This window comes from Nicotiana tabacum, chromosome 20, assembly GCF_000715075.1.
Source record: "Nicotiana tabacum cultivar K326 chromosome 20, ASM71507v2, whole genome shotgun sequence".
Classification (NCBI taxonomy): Eukaryota; Viridiplantae; Streptophyta; class Magnoliopsida; order Solanales; family Solanaceae; genus Nicotiana; species Nicotiana tabacum.
The window spans coordinates 72,254,462-72,275,198 of record NC_134099.1 but is presented as its reverse complement, the minus strand read 5'-3'; the positions used below and the strand labels follow the sequence as shown (position 1 = coordinate 72,275,198).

Here is a 20,737-nt window from a genome sequence, read left to right as displayed (position 1 = left end):
ATATACGGTCACATATGTGATCGCATAATGTTTCTACGGTCTGCGAAATGTCCCTCGAGAATTGGGTACCTCTGTCTGGGTATGTGTCCATTCTGCAGCCCGCAGACCTATTTTCTCGCATAATGCACCGCAGAACTTCCCTCCATAATTCTTCCATGCTAGTTCTGCAATTAGTGTACGACCCGCGAAATGATTTTGCAGTCGTATAATGCACCGTAAAATGTCATCCAAATTTTGCCAAGTTTTCTGCATCACTCTACAGCCATTCTGCGGACTACAAAGCTATTCTTCTGCCGCATAGTGGACCGCAGAAATGCCTTTTTCTGCCAAAAGTTTTCTTCAACTCTCCATCGTATTGTTCAACCCAAAAAGTCTGTACCATGGCGAGCTTGCGAGCCGCGAAGAATCTCTACAATCATTAACATATAAGTCTACCTCGGCACTACGAAATTTTGAATTTTAGGTAAAATTTACGAGGCCTTACATCATACCCGTCGGCCTGCAGATGAAAGGATGTGTTGAGCTCTACCCGAGTGCCCAACCCGCTCTGTAGTGCTCTCCAGAAATACAAAGTGAATTGAGGGCCTCTATTTGAAATGATGGATACAGGCAAACCATGCAACTGGACAGTCTCCTGAATGTAAATCTGGGCCAATCTCTCTGAAGAGTACGTAGTCACAACTGGAATAATGTGTGTCAACTTGGTTAGTCTGTCGATAATGAACCAAACGACATCAAACTTCTTCAACGTCCATGGCAACCTAACTATGAAATCCATAGTCCCATTTCCACTCTGTTATAACTATCTACTGAAATAGGCCACCTGGCATGTGGTGCTCTTACTTAACCTGCTAGAAATTTAGACATCTCGCTACATACTCAACTATGTCCTTCTTCATCCGCCTCCACCAATAATAGTGCCTCAGGTCGCGATACATCTTTGTATCACCTAGATGAATAGAATAACAAGAAGTGTATGCCTCCTCTAGAATATTCTCCCTCAAGCCATCAACATTAACATAGGCACCCCTAAAGTCGCAGAATGCCATCCTCACCGATAGTAACCTCCTTGACACCACCCTGTAGTATCGTCTGTTTAAGAATCATCAAGTGCAGATAATCGTACAGACGAGCCTTGATCTGCTCAAATAATAAAGACTAAGCCCAAACATATGTATGAACTCAACTGGGCTCTGAAATATCCAACCTCACAAGTCTGTTAGACAAGGACCGAATGTCCAAAGCCAATGGCCTCTCCTTTGCCAAAATGAATTCCAAACCACCCATACTATCGGCCTTTATGCTTAAGCCATCCGCAACAACATTTGCCTTCCCCAAATGATAAAGGATGGTAATATCATAGTCCTTCAGTAGCTCAAGCCATCTATGTTACGTCAAATTAAGATCCATCTACTTAAAAACATGTTGCAAGCTATGATGATCGGTGTAAACCTCACAGGACACCTCATAAAGATAATGCATCCAGATCCTGAGAGCATGAACTATCGTGGCCAACTCCAAATCATGTACAAGGTTATTCTTCTCGTGGGAATTTAGCTGACGTGAAGCATATGCAATAACTCGCAGATCCTGCATTAATACACAACTCAGGCCAATGCATGAAGCGTCACAATACACAGTATACATCCCTGAACCGGAGGGAAACACTACCACCAGTGATGTAGTCAATGCAGTCTTGATTTTCTGAAAGCTCGCCTCGCAATGATCGGGTGGACCATCTGAACGGAGCACCCTTCTGGGTCAATCTAGTCAAAGGTGCCTCAATAGATGAGAAGCCATTCATAAACCGACGATAATAACCTGCTAACCCCAAGAAGCTCCTAATCTTGGTCGATGTGGCAGGACGAGGCCAACTCTGGACTGGCTCGATCTTCATAGGATCTACCTTAATACCCTCACTTGATGCAATATGTTCCAAGAATGCCACAGAATCTAACCAAAACTCGCACTTAGAAAACTTAGCATATAGCTTCTGTTCCTGCAAGGTTTGAACACAACTCTTAAATAGTGCTCGTGCTCCTCCATACTACGGGAGTAGATCAATATGTCATCATTCAAATAATTTTCATTCCAAGATGCCATGTAAAAGAAATTATAATACTAACTAAATAAGAAAATTAAAAACTTGAACAAAAATCAATTAAAGCTTAACTTAGATAAACAACCAATAACTAAGTCCTCGGGAACGATGCCAAAAACTTGTTGGTTCCCCAAGTACACGCAAGTATACGTGGCCGTCAAGTAATAAAGTTACCCAAAAGTCGAATATAGAACACACAGAGACTTAGATTAATTGTTAACTAAGCAAACTAAAATCAATTTACGGTCCAAGATAATCAAAAATGGTGTTTATCTACTAAACTACTTTTGCAGAGATTGAACAAGTAACTTGCTAATTTATCAAGGATGCAAATATGTGTTTTGGATTTTACTCAGAGGAGATGAATATTCCAGGTGGTTGGTTTATCAATCCTATTAAGTTCAGTAACCATACTTGTTAATCCAGATTATCAATGGTTGCTAATTGACTGGATCGTTTATATGAATAGCCACAATAGTACTCGCCTATCCACAATATATCAATCCTATATTCCTATGGTATTGAATCTATCATGAACAAATACAATACGGTATCCAACTAAGCCAGACTGTTAGGTATATTCCTATCCTAACCGCGAAATTTTTTTCTGAACCACGGGTCCAGAAACAAGCTCTCTTTAATTCTACTCTAATCTAAACACGACTTTCCCAAGAATAGCATAGATAGTAAATAGAACTCAACTGCTGGCCAAACAATTAAGAAATTATGCATAGAATTAGAGAAACAACCAAAGATGATAACTCGAATTAACGGTAATGTAATTAATAAACTTCAATATTCATGACAACAACAACCCTAGAATGTGAAGTTTAGCTCCACATAGACATGGTAGCAAAATAATAAATCACCAAAAAAAATAAAGATTACTAAGTTTGATAGAAGAAAGATGGAATCTGATGAATTCCGACCTCCATGGTGGCTCTGTGCTCTCCCTTGGTCCAAAGTATGTTCCCCCCCCCCCCTTAAAAGCACGTTTTCTTGATATATTTATAGCGGCAAGGATTTGTTGGGGCGAATTGGGCTTCTCCTAATTCAGATGGGAGAAGCTGATATTTTCTGCTCCAGTCCCGATCTAGCGAAGTGACCCTCGCTTCACTGTCCGGGGCTTTTCTGGTTTCTTCTGCTTCAGTCCCAATCTCGCGAAGTAAACCTCGGTTCGCTGTCCGGAACTTGGGCACCAAACTTATACTTCCTCCACATATTTCCGTTTTTACTTCACTTTACATGAAAACTTTCCAAATCACTTCCAACTGACTCCTACACATATAAATAATATTATTAAGCTTGAGTCACAAATATTCACACAAAAATTATCAAGATCGAGGTATTATGCAAGGTAAATTACATGCAAAAATATTGATTTTAACCAAACATCACAAAACTTGATAAAATTTCCCAATTTTCCTCTTTGATTCTCAAAAATTTGATATTAAACTCTAAGGTATATTCATGAAATATAGTTAAAAATTGATTAGAACCAATATTTCTAGATAAAAATTCCCTCCAACATTTCCCAAAACTGAGCTCCAAAACCTTGTGAGAAAAATTAACTAAATTCCAAAACAAGAAAAAAAAAATGCAACAGTTGTCCCAGCTCGATTCAGGTCCCAGATGATCCCAAAACTCACGTTTAATTAGATCAACACGATCCTTGCGATATTACGCCCAAGATAGCCTCTTGAATCACCCAATCTGGCCTTAAAATGAGGGAGATATGATGTTTTAAAATTTTTAAAAAATATATGAAAATTTCAATGGTATTTTCGTAATTATTTACACCAAAAAAAACCATCTTCGTTTTAGCACCCAAAACTCATTCGGACCGGACACAAACCATATATGCATTTCAATCATAAATCACGCTACGAACCTGCTCGCTCACTCAAAACACTAAAAAGAGGTGATCTTGATCCGATATTGAACATGATCAAACTTCAAATCCTAACTTAACTAGTTTCTCAACCAATGTTTCAAAATACACCCGAGACCTCAAGGACCCTATATAATCATACCAACAAGTACAAATACATCATACAAACTAATCCAAAGCGTCAAAACACCCACTGCAACATCACAACATAGAATCAAGGTTCAAACCGAATAAAATTTCTCTTAAGTTGTTAAATCTTCATTCTTTCAAAAGAGTGTCGGAATCACACTTAAACACTTCGGATCACTTTCAAACATTACACACAAGTTCAATTCAACTATATAGATCTATCCAAAGTCTCGGAACACCAATTGGAATCCAATAACATCAAAGTCAACTCTTAATCAAACTTATAAACTCTTAAGTTCTTCAAATAGCAAACTTTCGATAAATAGTGTTGAATTCTTATAGGAAACTCCGAAACTAAATCTGGACATACGTACAAGTACAAAATCATCATGTGAACCTATTGGAAAACCTAATTCCGAGTCCGTTTACCCAAAAGTCAAACATTGGTCAACTCTTCCAACGTAAAGCTTCTAAAACGAGAATCATTATTCCAAATCAATCTGAAACCGCTCGAAAACCGAAACTAAATCATACACGCAAGTCGTAATACATATTATGAAGTTACTCAAAGTCTCAAACCACATAATAGAATGCTAAATCTCAAAATGACTGGTCGGATCGTTACAGATATTTGAAGAAAATTGCAGATTATTCTCTATGTTATAGTGAAAGTAATTTACTCTTGAGAAGGTATATAAATGTTGTTTGGGTTGATGACTGGAATAAGAAAAATCCAGCTCTGGTTATACTTTCTTGCTTTATAACGGGTGTTATTCCATGGAAAACCATAAAACAATCTTGCACTGCCCTTTCAACTATGAAAACTGAATTTATAGCTTGTGCATCTGCTTACACGAAGTTGTTTGACTAAAAACTATTCTTTGAGCATTTTGATATTGCAAATAATTTTCATGTTCCATGATTTTAGATTGTGATAGTCAGGCTGCTATTACATATGCAAAGGAACCTAAATATTACGATAAGACCTAACACATTGCTATCAAGTATAACTTCGTGAGAGACATCATGGTAAGTGAAGTAATAAAATTACAATACATATCTAAGCAAATATGATGACTGATCCTCTTACAAAATCAATATCTAAAAATAAGTTTGAGAAACATGTTATGCTTTAGGCTTGTGAAAGATTCGAAAAAGGTAGGACATCAACTATCTTATACGGGCAATCGCCTATGACATAGAGGAACATGCAGAGATGAGACATATTAAAACTTGTATTACTGCAAGGACATGTATATCTTTGGATAAAATAACCGGCCTTGAGTAGTGCTCAGACTAATGGATTTCACATTCTTATGACTTATTTTGTAAGCCAAATGTGAGTTTTTCAAAAAGTTATTTTCAAGGATTATTTGAATGAAAAACTCGAATTAGACACTTAGAGATATCTAGACTAAGATCTATACGGTGCTTTATATTTGAGAATGAGACACACAGGCCAGATCAAGATGAAACCACGTAGCACGTGTTTCATATCACGTGTGCTAAATTCTTCATTGTATGAGACCCCAAAAAGTTACATTGGTATCTTATTGATATATCCTTTGACCTTTAACTATCTCTTGAAGTACCAATCTATGTTTCTACTTTATCATGTCACTAATAGTCATGAGCGATTTGACGGTACAATACATGTCTAGAAGAATAAATGATTTGGAACAGATAGATTCGAGTAAAAAGAAAAAAAAAACTAAAATTAATAATTCAACTAGTATTCACAGGTCGACCATTGCATTTACCATGAAAATATCAGAGTATAATTATGAGTACAATGTTATATATTGAACTTGAATTCATCTCTTTCGAGGATGAGGGTCCAGATAAGCAATTATGCAATGCAAACTTTCTAATGTATTGCGAGTAATAAATCCTCACATCAATGGTGAATCCTTTCCGCATGTAGTTGAATTTTTATACGAAGCTTTTGTACAATCTTAATGGGTTTAAAAATATTATAGTTCTTGATGCTGGCAGATGGCACAAGCTATTTATCACTATGAATTATATATTATTAACTTGATACTAATTTGGGTCTACCCCGCCATGTAAGAAGTAGGAGAAGTTAGATTTTAGGTCTTGAAGAAAAAATAAGATAGAGTAGTTACCGGAAAGTTACCACAGCTTCAACCCTCTGAACAAAATGTGTATAAGATGTCGGGTGAAACTCACTAAAGGTTAACTTCTCCATTAAAGGAAACTTGCTCTCTTCTTCTCTATTAACTGAGAAAAAAATTCTGTCTTTTTCTCCCATAAACACACATTGAAAGACATTTAGTTCGTGAATCAAATTTCGTTCCCTACCAATCGGAGTGTACTATTTTAATGCTGAGATCAATAATTCTTCCACTACACTAATAGATACACAATCGTTGATCTTGTCCTACAATTTAATCTTACGTTATTGTTATACATGTTGTCAGAGTAATATGTATGTACACATTTGAGACAAAATCCATACGTTCTACTGCTAACAAGGCAATTGTGAATTTCACGAAAACATTTCCCTCACATACCCAAAAGATAAAATTCTGTCGCAAGCTAGGATTTTATATGCGTTAGACAAGGAATCTTTCATCTTCAAAGAACATTGCCAAGCATCATGGCGAGGAGGAAGAGTCACTTCAAAGCTCTCACAGAATAAACTTCCCTCAACCGAGGAGAGGGAATTGACAAATCACAAACACCAATTGGGACATCGACGGATAGCTAATGCTTTGCCAAATGACCCATATATTATATAACATAACACCTAAAAGTGCAAACTTCGCCAAGTTTAACGAGCTGAAATTTATTATGCTCAGTTCAAAGTCTGCTCTCTAACGCAAGGCCCTCAATGGACTTAATATCCCCCTTTCTTCTGGACGAGTCACTGCTCGAGTCATCAACAAGCTCATAACCTCTGACTCAACCATACGATTATCTCCTTCATAATTTCTTCTCTCTCAGGTTCAAAGAGCAGGTCATGCAGTAACCCATCGTACAGCTTGATATTTTTGTCAGTGGAAAGAGCCTCTGCATAGAGCTTCTTAGAGGCTTCTGGATCGGTTACTGCATCATCTGTGCCATGGAGAACCAGGAATGGGATTGTGAAGCTGCTCAAGTTCTGTTGCAAGTTGGCAGTGATCCGGAGGATCTCGTAACCAGTTCTCACCCTAATGGCTCCAGTGAATACTAATGGATCTGAGTATTTGGCCAATAAAACCTTTGGATCCCTAGATACTGTCACACCCTCCTTGTTTGCCGCACTGAATTGAAACCTTGGCATCAGAAAAGAGACAACTGGAGCAAGTGCCTATATAAAAAACATGTCTTCTAAAATAGTAAGGCTCGAGGCAAAATATTAACCTCCACATTATGTCTTGCTTAGTGGAAAATGGAGGTACATCCGCAGAAATTGACTTAAAACGAACACTTACAGTGAAAATTGGATGAGCTGGTTGTACTCCCACAGCAGGTGAAGTCAGTACAACACCACATATCCTTGCTCTCACTTTCGGATCAAGTGATGCCTGCATGGCAATAAAGGGAAGTCAAACACAGTCTTCGCTACAAAGTTACAGTTATAAAACAGTAAACAATCCTATAACACAACATTACCTTAAGGACGATGGCTGCACCAGTGGAATGTCCAAAGCAAAAACATTTAAGTCCTCTATTTTCAGCTAAAATTTTTGAGAGAAACTGCTTCTGCACCAAATCGAAGAAAAATCGGTAAGTACCACTTCTACCTCAAAATTGTCTCTCGCTTAACCACATTATGAATCAACTTGTCATACCATGTCACTAACAGCATCATCAAGTGAAGGAACGTATGCATGCAACCCATCGCTTCCGCCGTGTCCTGCACAAACTTTATAAACTTTAAAAGGTGAAATCTCAAAATATTCAAAAAGAACCAAAACTGAATAGAACTATTATTCACTACTCAAATAAATCAACCAATATGACAATTGTTCATAAAAGAAAGAGACATAGCAAAGTTCAAATACGCTATCTAAAGGTGCCAAAAAACCCACATTGAAAAATCAAGAAGAAACCAAAAGTTGAAGCAAAGAAAAGAAAAAGGCAAAGATTATGTGGGGTATGTATGGCAAAAAGAAACTTATTATGTACGGAGCCAAATAGTCAACGTGTTTAGCTTTGCATTGTCATTATCTATGCTTACGCCAACATCAGTTTAGCTTACGTGTGATAACTAAGGTAAGCCATTCACCTAGGCTAAAACCTCATTGATGTGCAAGCAAGCTTGGGCCTTGATCAGACGATCTGACTGCATAGAGGTAGCACATAATATGACTGCAGACTGACAGCAGCAAAACGATCAAATACAATATTGAAGCATATTACAGTACTGGGACTTGAACTGTGCGTTTATTAATTCATAAACAAAAAGTTTGGGAACTTTCATTCAATTTAATGGCTTAGGTTCAGCGTTTTCTGAAATCCACTTCCTCCGTCTGTCATTCTTTCATGCACAAAGGCAGATGCAAAAAGTTCAGGTCAATAGGCTTACTATAAGAAGGAGCTTCCCCTGTTAAATTTTCTCACAACTGGAATCCTGGTTGGGAAATATTCAACTCCTGCAACATGCAAATGTAGGTGCATAGTTGTGCTAGACCATAATAACAGCAACTAAACAATTAGTTTTCATTTCCCCTTCTAAGATTGATATAACAAATGAATATCAGAATTGCAGAACTGAGAAAGGGGGCTGTTCTGGTCTACTATTACTATTGCTAGATAGCCTCCCAAAGTTAGATTTTTCCAAGAAGAGAGGTAGAAACCATGTGTAAACTAGTTTGTTATTTAATAAATCGCACTCGGATGACATCCTGACATAACAGTATCAAGGACAATGATACAATAACTAGAACCTGAATGACCCCAAAGAGAATCCAATTATGAGATTTCTATCTTTACATGTTGATAGTCCTAACTGAAACATCTACCCAAGAGTTCATAGCCAGATTACTGATGAATGATGCTTGAGATTATCATAGGTTTTACATAGGGATGACAGGTAGGCTCCTTATTTAAACTTCACTCCATCTACCACTCTCTCTTTCTATGCGGATGAGTACACCGCATAATACTCTCCTATCCCTTCTCCTTTCTTTTCAACCATGGATGTAAAACGTACAGCTAAAATCATGGATAATAGAGAAAGCAACTAAAGATCTCGTATCAATGAGTTTCATCAGATTAGAGAGAATTAGATTAGAACAGAGTCAACAAATAGATGAAGAATGTAGCTTTCTAGATGAAGTATAAAATACGGTTCAAGGTAATCTAGTAGAAGTACAAAAGGAGAACTAACTTAAAAATGAACATCAGAAACCTTAGCAAGAGTAGCTTGTTAGAGTCTACACGATTACAAATGACAAAATCTTAAAGAATAGAAGAGCCATTCAGACTCAGACTTGAATGACGTAGACCGAAAAACATGTGTAAGTTTCAGGTAATGATGGAAACTAACATTATACACAATCTGTCTCAAGGGACAAAGTGTCACACCCCAACCTTGGGAGGTGTGGCTGGCACCCGATGCCCGAAGGCCCGAGCGAACCAACCATGAGATATGATCTGAAATATAATAACCTTGTCGATGGGGTTATATACTGTTTCCAAGACCTCAAAAGCCTTAGGAATGATTTCCTACATAATACAAACCATTCAAAATCAAATTCAAGCTCATAGCTTAAATAATTCTTCATTTAGACATTTACGCGAACAACTTGTGGCCATGAATTTGTAGACTCTTTTGTAGATTAATTTCCCCCCAACACACCACCAAATTTTTCTTTACTACATCTCCTCATCAACAGAATTCCATCCATGTCTTCACAGATCAAAACAACACAATAAAACCATATAGAACAGCCCCAACAATCAAGCCATATTAATAGAGGTTTCTTAAGAAAAATCAAGAATATTTCTATAGAGGTTTCAACTATTTCTTAAGAATTCTTATGGTAGAAGTTTACAAAGATCAAAGAGAAGTTAAATCATACCTTACGTGACCAGAATTACTCAAAATTCGAAATTACTTCAAGGCGGAGTCTTGCTATGAAAAGTGAAACACCGAAGAATTCACGATTCCGAAGCTACCATGGTGTTCTCCATCTTGAGGATGACTAAATTGTTGTTATGCTTGGCTAGATGGATGGGAGAAGTTTGAGAGAAAATCCCTAGCTTTTTGGTTCTGTTTTGGAGAGGATAAAACGCAGGGGTTCTGTTTTAAAAATTGACTTAAATAAGGAAATTTTGACTAAACCCGACTAGGCACACTGTTCCCGTAACAGTGTGCACCCCTGTACGAAAATGTTAATATCTCTCTACTCCGAAGTCGTATTAATGAACGGTTTGTTGCTTTGGAAACTAGACTCATAGACCTTCGATTCGGTAGGTAGAACACACCATAACTCCCAGTATATTGAGAGAAACGCTCATCAACATTTTATCCAAATTCCAGTAAAATTTAAACCCGTAACTTGCGCGCGATCTTTGTCGAATTTTTAATCACAACTCAAATGACTTCCAATCTTAATGTATAACTATCACATCAATTAAATATTTCATAGAAATTATCTTCCTATCGAATTAGCCCATTTACAGCATGATAACACCGAATACACAAGGTGTAACATTCTCTCCTCCTTAAGAACATTCGTCCTCGAATGTTAACGGTTAACCTAACTTCCGAATTTTTTTTTTCTAAAAAAAAAATTTCGCCAGAGTTTCCCCTATAAATAGAAATATCCAAAACCTGTCATCAACCCAAACATACATATCTAAGGCCACACAAGGCTACACATCATAATAATAACATCAACTTGGCCTCACACGACCATTTACTTATACAATAATGATAATAAGAAGGTTAGCCATAACTTAATTACCTCAACTGTCACTGGCTGATATATGTGCAACACCTGCCATATTTGTCTCAAGCATATCGCCTGAAGACTCAAATAAATGGGGGTATCTGGACTTCATGTCCTCCTCGGCCTCCCATGTCATTTCCTCTACATTATTGCTCCTCCAAAGTACTTTTACTGAGGCTACCTCTTTAGTCCGTAGCTTACGGATTTGACGGTCAAGAATGGCAACAGGTATTTCTTCATATGACAAGTTCTCAGAAACTTCAATATCCTCGATAGGGCTGATGCAAGAAGGATCACCTAAGAATTTCCGAAGCATGGAAATGTGAAATACCGGATGGATTGCTTCTAATTCTGGTGGCAGGTCAAGTTTGTAGGCTACTCGCCCAATTCTCTGAACAATCTGATATGGCCCAACATATCTAGGGCTGAGTTTTCCTTTCTTACCAAATCTCATTACACCCTTCATAGGCGACACTTTCAAGAATACCCAGTCTCCCACAGCAAATTCCAAGTCTCGACGTCGGTTATCTGAATATGATTTCTGTCGACTTTGAGCTGTACGCAACCTTTCCTGGATCAACTTTACCTTTTCTACAACTTGTTGTACCAATTCAGGTCCTAGCAACTTTGTCTCGCCAACATCAAACCAGCCAATAGGAGATCTGCATTTCCTCCCATATAGTGCCTCATAAGGTGCCATCTGAATACCTGCATGATAACTGTTATTGTAGGCAAACTCAATAAGCGGTAAATGATCTTCCCAACTTCCCTTGAAGTCTAAGACACAAGCTCGCAACATATCTTCGAGTGTCTGAATAGTGCGTTCGGCTTGTCCGTCGGTCTGCGGATGAAATGTTGTACTAAGGTTAACAAGAGTACCCAAACCTTCTTGAAAAGACCTCCAGAAATTAGCTGTAAATTGGGCACCTCTGTCAGATATAATAGAAAACGGAACTCCATGTAGCCGAACTATTTCCTTGATATACAGGCTCGCATAGTCTTCAGCTGAATAGGTGGTCCTAACTGGGAGAAAGTGAGCTGATTTCGTCAGCCTATCCACAATGACCCAAATAGAATTGAACTTACGGCGAGAATTGGGCAATCCTGTAATGAAATCCATATTAATCGATTCCCATTTCCAAGCTGGAATCTCAATATTTTGAAGTAGCCCTCCAGGTTTCTGGTGTTCAGCTTTAACCTGCTGGCAGTTAGGACACTGAGCCACAAATGTGGCTATATCTTTCTTCATGCCGTTCCACCAGTATAGCTGACGAAGATCGTGATACATTTTGGTTGAACCAGGATGAACTGAGTACCGAGACTGGTGCATCTCTGTCATAATTTGCTTACGAAGCTCCCCAACATTAGGTACACACTATCGACCTTTATATTTTAGAATTCCATTATCAGATTGCTCGAACAACTGCTTCTTCTGAAAAGGGATACTCTCTTTAATTTTGACTAACTCCGGATCCTCAAATTGACGCATTTCTACCTCAGCTACCAGTGATGACCCCGCAATATTTTGGACTACTACACCCTGGTCACCTGTATCATGTAGTCGTACACTCAGGTTAGCCAATTGATATATCTCTTTAGTCATTTCTAATTTCCCAGCTTTTACATGCTTCAAGCTGCCCATGGATTTGCGACTCAATGCATCAGCTACCACATTCGCTTTGCCCGGATGGTACAAAATATCCACATCATAGTCCTTCAGCAATTCAAGCCATCTTCTTTGTCTCAAGTTCAAGTCTTTCTGCTTAAATATATATTGTAAACTTTTGTGATCTGTATAGATATCCACATGAACACCATAAAGATAATGACGCCATATTTTCAAGGCAAATATAACGGCTGCTAACTCAATATCGTGAGTCGGATAATTGTATTCGTGCTTCCGCAACTGCCTTGAAGCATATGCAATAACTTTTCCATGCTGCATTAGAACACATCCCAATCCAACCCTGGATGCATCACAATATACCACATAACCTTCAGATCCTTCAGGAAGTGCTAGAACAGGTGCTGATGTTAAGCGTTTCTTCAACTCATAAAAGCTCATTTCACATGCATCAGACCATTGGAACTTAACGGCTTTGTGTGTCAATTTTGTCATGGGAGCAGCAATAGAAGAGAAGTTCTCAACAAATCTCCGATAGTAACCAGCTAAGCCCAAGAAACTACGAACTTCCGTAGGAGTTGTGGGTCTAGGCCAGTTTTGTACTGCTTCAATTTTCTGACCATCTACCTTAATACCTTTATCGGAAACGATATGCCCAAGGAAAACCACTGAATTCAACCAAAATTCACATTTGGAGAATTTAGCATATAATTTCTGATTTTTCAAAGTCTGCAACACCACACGCAAATGATCCTCATGTTCTGCTTCTGATTGAGAATATACCAGAATATCATCAATGAAAACAATTACAAATATATCTAGAAATGGCTTGAAAACCCGATTCATTAAATCCATAAAAGCTGCTGGCGCATTAGTAAGACCGAAAGACATCACAAGAAATTCATAATGGCCATATCTAGTCCGGAAAGCCGTTTTCGGAATATCTCTCTCCTTAACTCGCAATTGGTGATAGCCGGATCGAAGGTCAATCTTTGAGAAATATTTGGCACCTTGCAACTGATCAAACAAATCATCAATTCTGGGTAAAGGGTACTTGTTTTTGATAGTCACTTTGTTGAGCTGGCGATAGTCAATACACATTCTTAACGAACCATCCTTCTTACGAACAAACAATACTGGTGCACCCCAGGGAGATGTGCTGGGCCTGATAAAGCCCTTATTTAGAAGATCCTTCAACTGGGCTTTCAATTCTTTTAACTCAGCAGGAGCCATTCTGTATGGAGGAATAGATATTGGTTGAGTATCTGGAAGCATATCAATAGCAAAGTCGATTTCTCTTTCTGGAGGAAGACCAGGAAGTTCATCAGGAAATACATCAGGAAATTCATTCACGACGGGAACCGATTGAAGGGTTGGAGATTTCACCTCCATATCATGCACTCGTACCAAATGATAGATGTACCCTTTCAAAATCATCCTTCGAGCTTTAAGGTAAGAAATAAACTTTCCCTTAGGCGCTGCAGCATCACCTTTCCATTCAATAATAGGCTCACTTGGAAAATTAAAACGAACAATCTTTGTCGAGCAATCTACATTGGCATAACAAGAAGCCAACCAATCCATACCCATAATGATATCAAAATCAACCATTTCTAGCTCATGCAAATCAGCTAACGTATGGCGGTCATGAATCTTCACGTCACAACTTCGATATACCCGTCTAACTACAACAGACTCACCCATTGGCGTAGATACCTCAAAGGACTTTTGCAACAATTCAGGCTCTCTATCCCATTTACTAGCAACTAAGGGGGAGATATACGACAATGTAGAACCAGGATCTATCAAGGCATACATATCGATAGAAAAGACGGATAGTATACCTGTAACCACGTCCGGAGATGACTCTAAATCCTGACGACTCGATAAAGCATATATGCGATTCTGCTGACCTCCTGAACCAGAAGCTCCAAATCTTCCCCTACCCCTGCCAGCTGATGTCTGCATACTCTGTCTAGGAGGACGTACCGAGGAAGAAGAAGCCCCTACAGATGCCGTCGGCTGAGCCATACCCCCTCCACCTGTCATCGGACAATGTCTCATAATATGACCTGGCTGTCCACATGTATAACATGCATCAGAACCCTGGCGACATGGTCCAAAATGATTTCGGCCACATCGATCACATCTAAGAAACTGAGGCCTCATCTGACTGAACTCGCCTCTAAACTGTGGACCTGGGGTCCGTGAACTCTGACCTGGACCAGAATAAGTGGTCCGATCCTGGCGCTGTCCCTGAAACTGTGGCGGTGCACTAGCTGCCGGATAAGACTGGCGCCGGGGAAACTGTGGCCTAAATCCACCTCGAAACTCTCCTATGTTACCTGCGAACCGCGCCCTCTTCTGTTGCCCTCTATCATGCTCTCGATTGGCTCGTTGTTGCCTCTTGCGATCCTCTAGACCCTGTGCATATGCTTGAATACGGGCAATATCCATTCCTTGATTTAGAGAAGCTGTAGTGCACTCATTTATCAAGTGTGCCCCCAAACCACTAACAAACTGGTGTACCCGATCACTCATATCAGCAACAATCTTAGGAGCATACCTAGCCAAAGAGTTGAACTGCATGCTATATTCCCGAACGCTCATATTACCCTGTTCTAAGTGTAAGAACCTATCTCGTCGGGCTCTTCGAAGCTCGATTGGCAAATATTGCTGTAAAAATGCCTCAGAGAACTCCTTCCATGTCACTGGTGGCACATTAGGCCCCCGAGTTTGCTTCCAAGTCTCATACCATGTCACAGCAACATCACGTAGTCTATAAGAAGTAAACTCCACTGACTCAACATCCGTGGCATGTATAATTTGTAAGGTCCGTTGCATAAGATCCAGAAAATCCTGTGGGTCAGCATTATGATCAACCCCTGTAAATACTGGAGGATCCAAGTTGATAAAGTCTCGAACTCTCGCACTCACGGACCTATCAGCAATACCGAAGGTCTGGTGTTGGGCCTGGGAGGCCACTATTCGAGTCAGCAATTGTACAGCACTCCGCATGTCTAGGTCCTGATCAGGAACAACTGGGAGAGGGCCTGGAGGTATGTTAGCTCCTCTACGACCTTCCGGGGGTGGTGGGGGTACTGCCCCGGAAGCCTGAGAATCAACCTCATTCTGTGGCTCATGTTGATCTACATTAGCAGGTGGCACCTGACTTGTGCCCTCTCCCGCCTCCTCATCCAACCTCTGAATAAATTTCATAGCCACTTGTCGTCTCCTAGTGTTATGCATCACTGAGAAGGTAAACAAAAAGAGAATTAGGAATGAACACTTATGATTAGGCTCTATCGCACGATCTAGATCAAGAAGAAAGTAATAATCCTAAATGCCCAATAGCCTCATGTTTATAAGTGTGGTGCACAACACACCATAAACAAAACTCTACTAGACACGGCTTGTAGACTCCCTAGGACTGACCTGCTCTGATACCAAGTTTGTCACACCCCAACCTTGGGAGGTGTGGCTGGCACCCGATGCCCGAAGGCCCGAGCGAACCAACCATGAGATATGATCTGAAATATAATAACCTTGTTGATGGGGTTATATACTGTTTCCAAGACCTCAAAAGCCTTAGGAATGATTTCCTACATAATACAAACCATTCAAAATCAAATTCAAGCTCATAGCTTAAATAATTCTTCATTTAGACATTTACGCGAACAACTTGTGGCCATGAATTTGTAGACTCTTTTGTAGATTAATTTCCCCCCAACACACCACCAAATTTTTCTTTACTACATCTCCTCATCAACAGAATTCCATCCATGTCTTCACAGATCAAAACAACACAATAAAACCATATAGAACAGCCCCAACAATCAAGCCATATTAATAGAGGTTTCTTAAGAAAAATCAAGAATATTTCTATAGAGGTTTCAACTATTTCTTAAGAATTCTTATGGTAGAAGTTTACAAAGATCAAAGAGAAGTTAAATCATACCTTACGTGACCAGAATTACTCAAAATTCGAAATTACTTCAAGGCGGAGTCTTGCTATGAAAAGTGAAACACCGAAGAATTCACGATTCCGAAGCTACCATGGTGTTCTCCATCTTGAGGATGACTAAATTGTTGTTATGCTTGGCTAGATGGATGGGAGAAGTTTGAGAGAAAATCCCTAGGTTTTTGGTTCTGTTTTGGAGAGGATAAAACGCAGGGGTTCTGTTTTAAAAATTGACTTAAATAAGGAAATTTTGACTAAACCCGACTAGGCACACTGTTCCCGTAACAGTGTGCACCCCTGTACGAAAATGTTAATATCTCTCTACTCCGAAGTCGTATTAATGAACGGTTTGTTGCTTTGGAAACTAGACTCATAGACCTTCGATTCGGTAGGTAGAACACACCATAACTCCCAGTATATTGAGAGAAACGCTCATCAACATTTTATCCAAATTCCAGTAAAATTTAAACCCGTAACTTGCGCGCGATCTTTGTCGAATTTTTAATCACAACTCAAATGACTTCCAATCTTAATGTATAACTATCACATCAATTAAATATTTCATAGAAATTATCTTCCTATCGAATTAGCCCATTTACAGCATGATAACACCGAATACACAAGGTGTAACACAAAGACGAAAAAGAGGAAGTTAGATATACACATACAAGTGGCCTAATTAACAATAAGGCTCATTGAGAACTATCCAGAATGAAAGAAAAAGGAGAACAGAAAGAGAATATAACTGAGATTGGAACACATATCAAGAGTACCTATTAGATTAGAATCCATTCATAAACATGGAAAAATAAACAGAGGCAAGATACCAGAATCAATGAATTACCATAAAGGAAAAAAGAGTAAAAGAAAAGGGGGGGGGGGGGGAGGAGGAGGAAGCACTTCCAAGCCAGGGTATGCTAGTAATCTAATTGCACTTAGGCAGAACTTACCAATCCAATCCATTCCATAAACTTTAAGGCCACTTGCATTCAGCTTCTTGGCAAAGTCATTATACCTGCCACTGTAGCAGAAAGAATGTCGGGTGTCTCTAAGATGATGAACAGAAAAATCAAAGTGGAAACCACAAGAGTTCTTCAAAGGCTAGTATATAAACCTGTGTTCATTCAGGCCATGCAATATGAAAACCAATCCCCTACACAAGGTAAACAATATTGTTAACTCTACTGTTTCTTCGGTAGAAAAGTTTGATACAGGACTTGTACAAATCTGCGAAATAATAAATAACAAACTGCTTTCATACAGTCTAATATTTTTATGTATTTGACATAGATAAAAACTCTTAAAGAACTTATTGATGGTGATGGGAATTGCACTGGGTCATGAAAGGTAACTTTGCAGCTAGTCCTAACAGGCTTTCAAATCTTGAAGTGACAGTGGGTCGAGAATACATTCTTCTCCACCTCACTTCGGTTGTTGCAGTGAGGACTCACCTACTAATCTGATGAGGGATATACAAGAAGAAGCGCCAATAAAAGAACATGCCATCTCAAACTTACTAAAAGGAGGAAATATCGACGTCGGCTGCTAAATTATTTGCTAGCTCAAATTATTTACTACAACATAATTACCCCACATAATGTAAATAAAACTAAAAATTCTAGTCCATCCAAACAGAAAATAAGTTGTCACAGCAATTGAATAAGGTAATGCAGTAGTATTTTTGCCAATACTTTCTTGAAATACTCGGTAATTACTTTTCCTTATGAATTAGTTTTCTATTGCAGTAGCCAGTAGCATCCTATCCATAAGCCAAAAACAAGTACAAAAACACAAGTCAACCCTCAAATGAAATGTCTACACCCTCTTAAACATCACAACAAGGTATTCGCTACAGATTTAGCTAACTAATATACAATGATATACTGTTGTAATATAACCCGTAAGTGTTATAGCAATTACATGTCTTATTTTTCAACTTAGTAGTTTCACATATTATAGAGAATTTCCTATAGTTATATTGTCTTTTAGGCGACCTCATAGTATAAAAGTTCTTTTGAATACTGCCCAAACACAGAAATTGAACTCATTGGCTACATTAGAAGGTTCATTGCATTAATGGGCAAAAAATGGAAACGTAAAACAAAATATATCAAACATCCTAAGACTTCCCACAAAAAATTAGATAGATGAGGTAACTTGGACTAATTATTAGTCAAAGGAAAAGATTGCTTGATCATTTGGAAAGCTGTAGTAGTAATTAATTAATTAATCAGATACCTGACTTTGGTGGTAAGTGGCGTCCATGACTGGGTGAACATGGTGTCTCCTATTGACTTACCAAAACATGAAAATTCCCTCACCGTATCCTTATCATCATCCTGAAGCACTCGCCTTATCGCCAACGCTCTCCTCGCCGCCACTTCCTGATCCACCAGGCTCTTCCGCGGCACCATTTTTGCTGGCACTCGCAAGAAAGTCCCCTTCCTTTCCACCACCTTAACCTTTTCAGCCTCCTTCACTTGCGCCATTCGCCTCCGCCCACGAAATGGCAGCAGAAATAGAAGCAAGAATGCATTGAGCAGCAGCCATAAACTCCTCAACATGCGCAATGAGAACAGTGCACTCACTCTCCCGCTTGCCCCTGAAGTCAGCATTACCGTGGCTTCGTTCGCCTTCCCTACCTCAACCGCCATTGCTTCTTTTGCTACAGGTTATAATAATTTCAGCTCTGATCAATTTTTCTGAAGATGGAGATGCAAATTTGGCTTTGTGTTTGTATTGATATTTGCTCCAGAATTGGGTTTAATTCTTGCAGTAGTACGCTTCGTAGATTATCAAGCGGATCATATAATGGGATATTCGTCGTTGCACCCCAAAAAAATCAAAAAGTTCAGCTTTCTAGGAAAGAGAAATTGTGGTTTATCCAACGTTAAGAGTTATCAGATAAGGTTTGATTATATGATAAAACTTTAGGAATTGGACTGAAGGAATGCGTAAGTTTTCTTGGCTTTTTTTCGCTCTCTGCAAATAAATTGGAAACAGTCTTGGTGTGGAGAAATTAAAAGGTTGAAAGAATTAGAATAGAGACGGTGTGTCACGCAATGGTGAATCACCGGTTCATAATACAGCCACGTGTCATCTAACTAAACGTTTTGATATGCTGCGATTTGATTTGTTTCTGGTTGGTTGGTTCAGTATTCTGGAGAACGAGAATATCATGACACGTGTCCTTTGATAAAGATCATGACTACTAAACCGCTGAAGTGGGATGTAATTGACACGTATATAAGTGATTCGGAGGGCCGGTCAGCGTAGGTTTTCTTGTCCTATTTCCTTTTGAGTACTAGTAACATTTTTATCTGTTTTTAGTTTTTAACGGAGGTAGGATCTTGGATTCTACGAACAAGCACCTTGTTATTATTAATGCTAGTACTAGTATTGAACTTAATGGTGCACTGTGGGCCGGGCCTGAACCGGACCGGACCGGACCGGGCCCGCAGTCCTAACGGGTCTAACGGGCCTGGTGGACCGATCTTAACGGTCTTTAAAGCCCGTGGCGGGCCGGTTCTTCCTAGAAAGCACACGAGCCCGGGACCGGCTGGCGGGCCTGGACCGGGCCTAACGGCTAGTTTTTATTTTAAAAAAAAAAGATTAAAAAAATTCCAACGGTCAAAATTTAAAAAGTAGCCGTTTGGGCTGCAATTTTGACTGTTTGGATGTGTAGAAAATAGTCATTTGACCCCCAAACTTTATATAATTACACTTTTTTCCAATTCTCAACTATAAATACCCTCTCATTCTTTCATTTTTACTCACCAATTCATCAATCTCTCTCAATCTCTCTACTATAATTGCTTATTTTATTGTTGAAATTTCGTGAAAAATTGTGAAGTTGGTGAATTGAAGTATTCAAGTATTCAAGTCTTCAACGATTTTCAATTTTCAAGAAGTTGTTCGGCAATTCGGTAAACGCGTTCCAACTCTTAAGTTTTAATATTATAGTTTTGTTAGTTTTATTTAGTATAATTATAATTAATATGGCATTTTCTTTGAAAAATATTTTTGGTGGTAAGGGTAAAGCAAAAATTGGTGAAAGTAGTGGCCAACCTACTACCCTTCCCCCGGCTCCCCGACCCAGACCTGGTAGACGTCCTGCTGCTCCTAT

At 39.0% G+C, this 20,737-nt stretch overlaps 1 protein-coding gene across 5 annotated transcripts; it reads right to left on the bottom strand.

Annotated features, from left to right (window-relative positions):
• Positions 1–6,501: 6,501 nt before the first annotated feature.
• LOC107794937 (uncharacterized) lies at positions 6,502–19,638 on the bottom strand. 5 transcript variants are annotated; one of them, XM_075240537.1, is made up of 8 exons: positions 18,850–19,632; positions 17,726–17,764; positions 17,562–17,632; positions 14,495–15,901; positions 7,919–7,992; positions 7,740–7,829; positions 7,559–7,651; positions 6,502–7,434 (listed from the first exon to the last, which is right to left on the bottom strand). In XM_075240537.1, exons 1-8 carry the CDS (start codon positions 19,263–19,265, stop codon positions 7,033–7,035), a joined length of 2,592 nt encoding a protein of 863 aa, XP_075096638.1. In that variant the 5' UTR covers positions 19,266–19,632; the 3' UTR covers positions 6,502–7,032. The 5 variants fall into 5 exon arrangements, 4 of the variants coding, with proteins under 4 accessions (XP_075096638.1, XP_075096639.1, XP_016472988.1 ...); XM_075240538.1 differs by having other exon boundaries at positions 7,919–7,983; XM_075240539.1 differs by having other exon boundaries at positions 7,142–7,387; positions 18,850–19,638.
• Between the last annotated feature and the right edge of the window lie 1,099 nt (positions 19,639–20,737).

What these genes read in the sequence shown, in the direction of transcription:
- LOC107794937 (XM_075240537.1), bottom strand. Translation starts at nt 19,265, where the DNA reads ATGGCGGTTGAGGTAGGGAAGGCGAACGAAGCCACGGTAATGCTGACT. An exon ending in CCACTTACCACCAAAGTCAG is followed by an intron (nt 17,765 to 18,849) that starts GTATCTGATTAA and finishes TACCTTGTGTAG; the next exon opens with GGGATTGGTTTTCATATTGC. An exon ending in ATCTCCGGACGTGGTTACAG is followed by an intron (nt 7,993 to 14,494) that starts GTATACTATCCG and finishes AAGTTTATAAAG; the next exon opens with TTTGTGCAGGACACGGCGGA.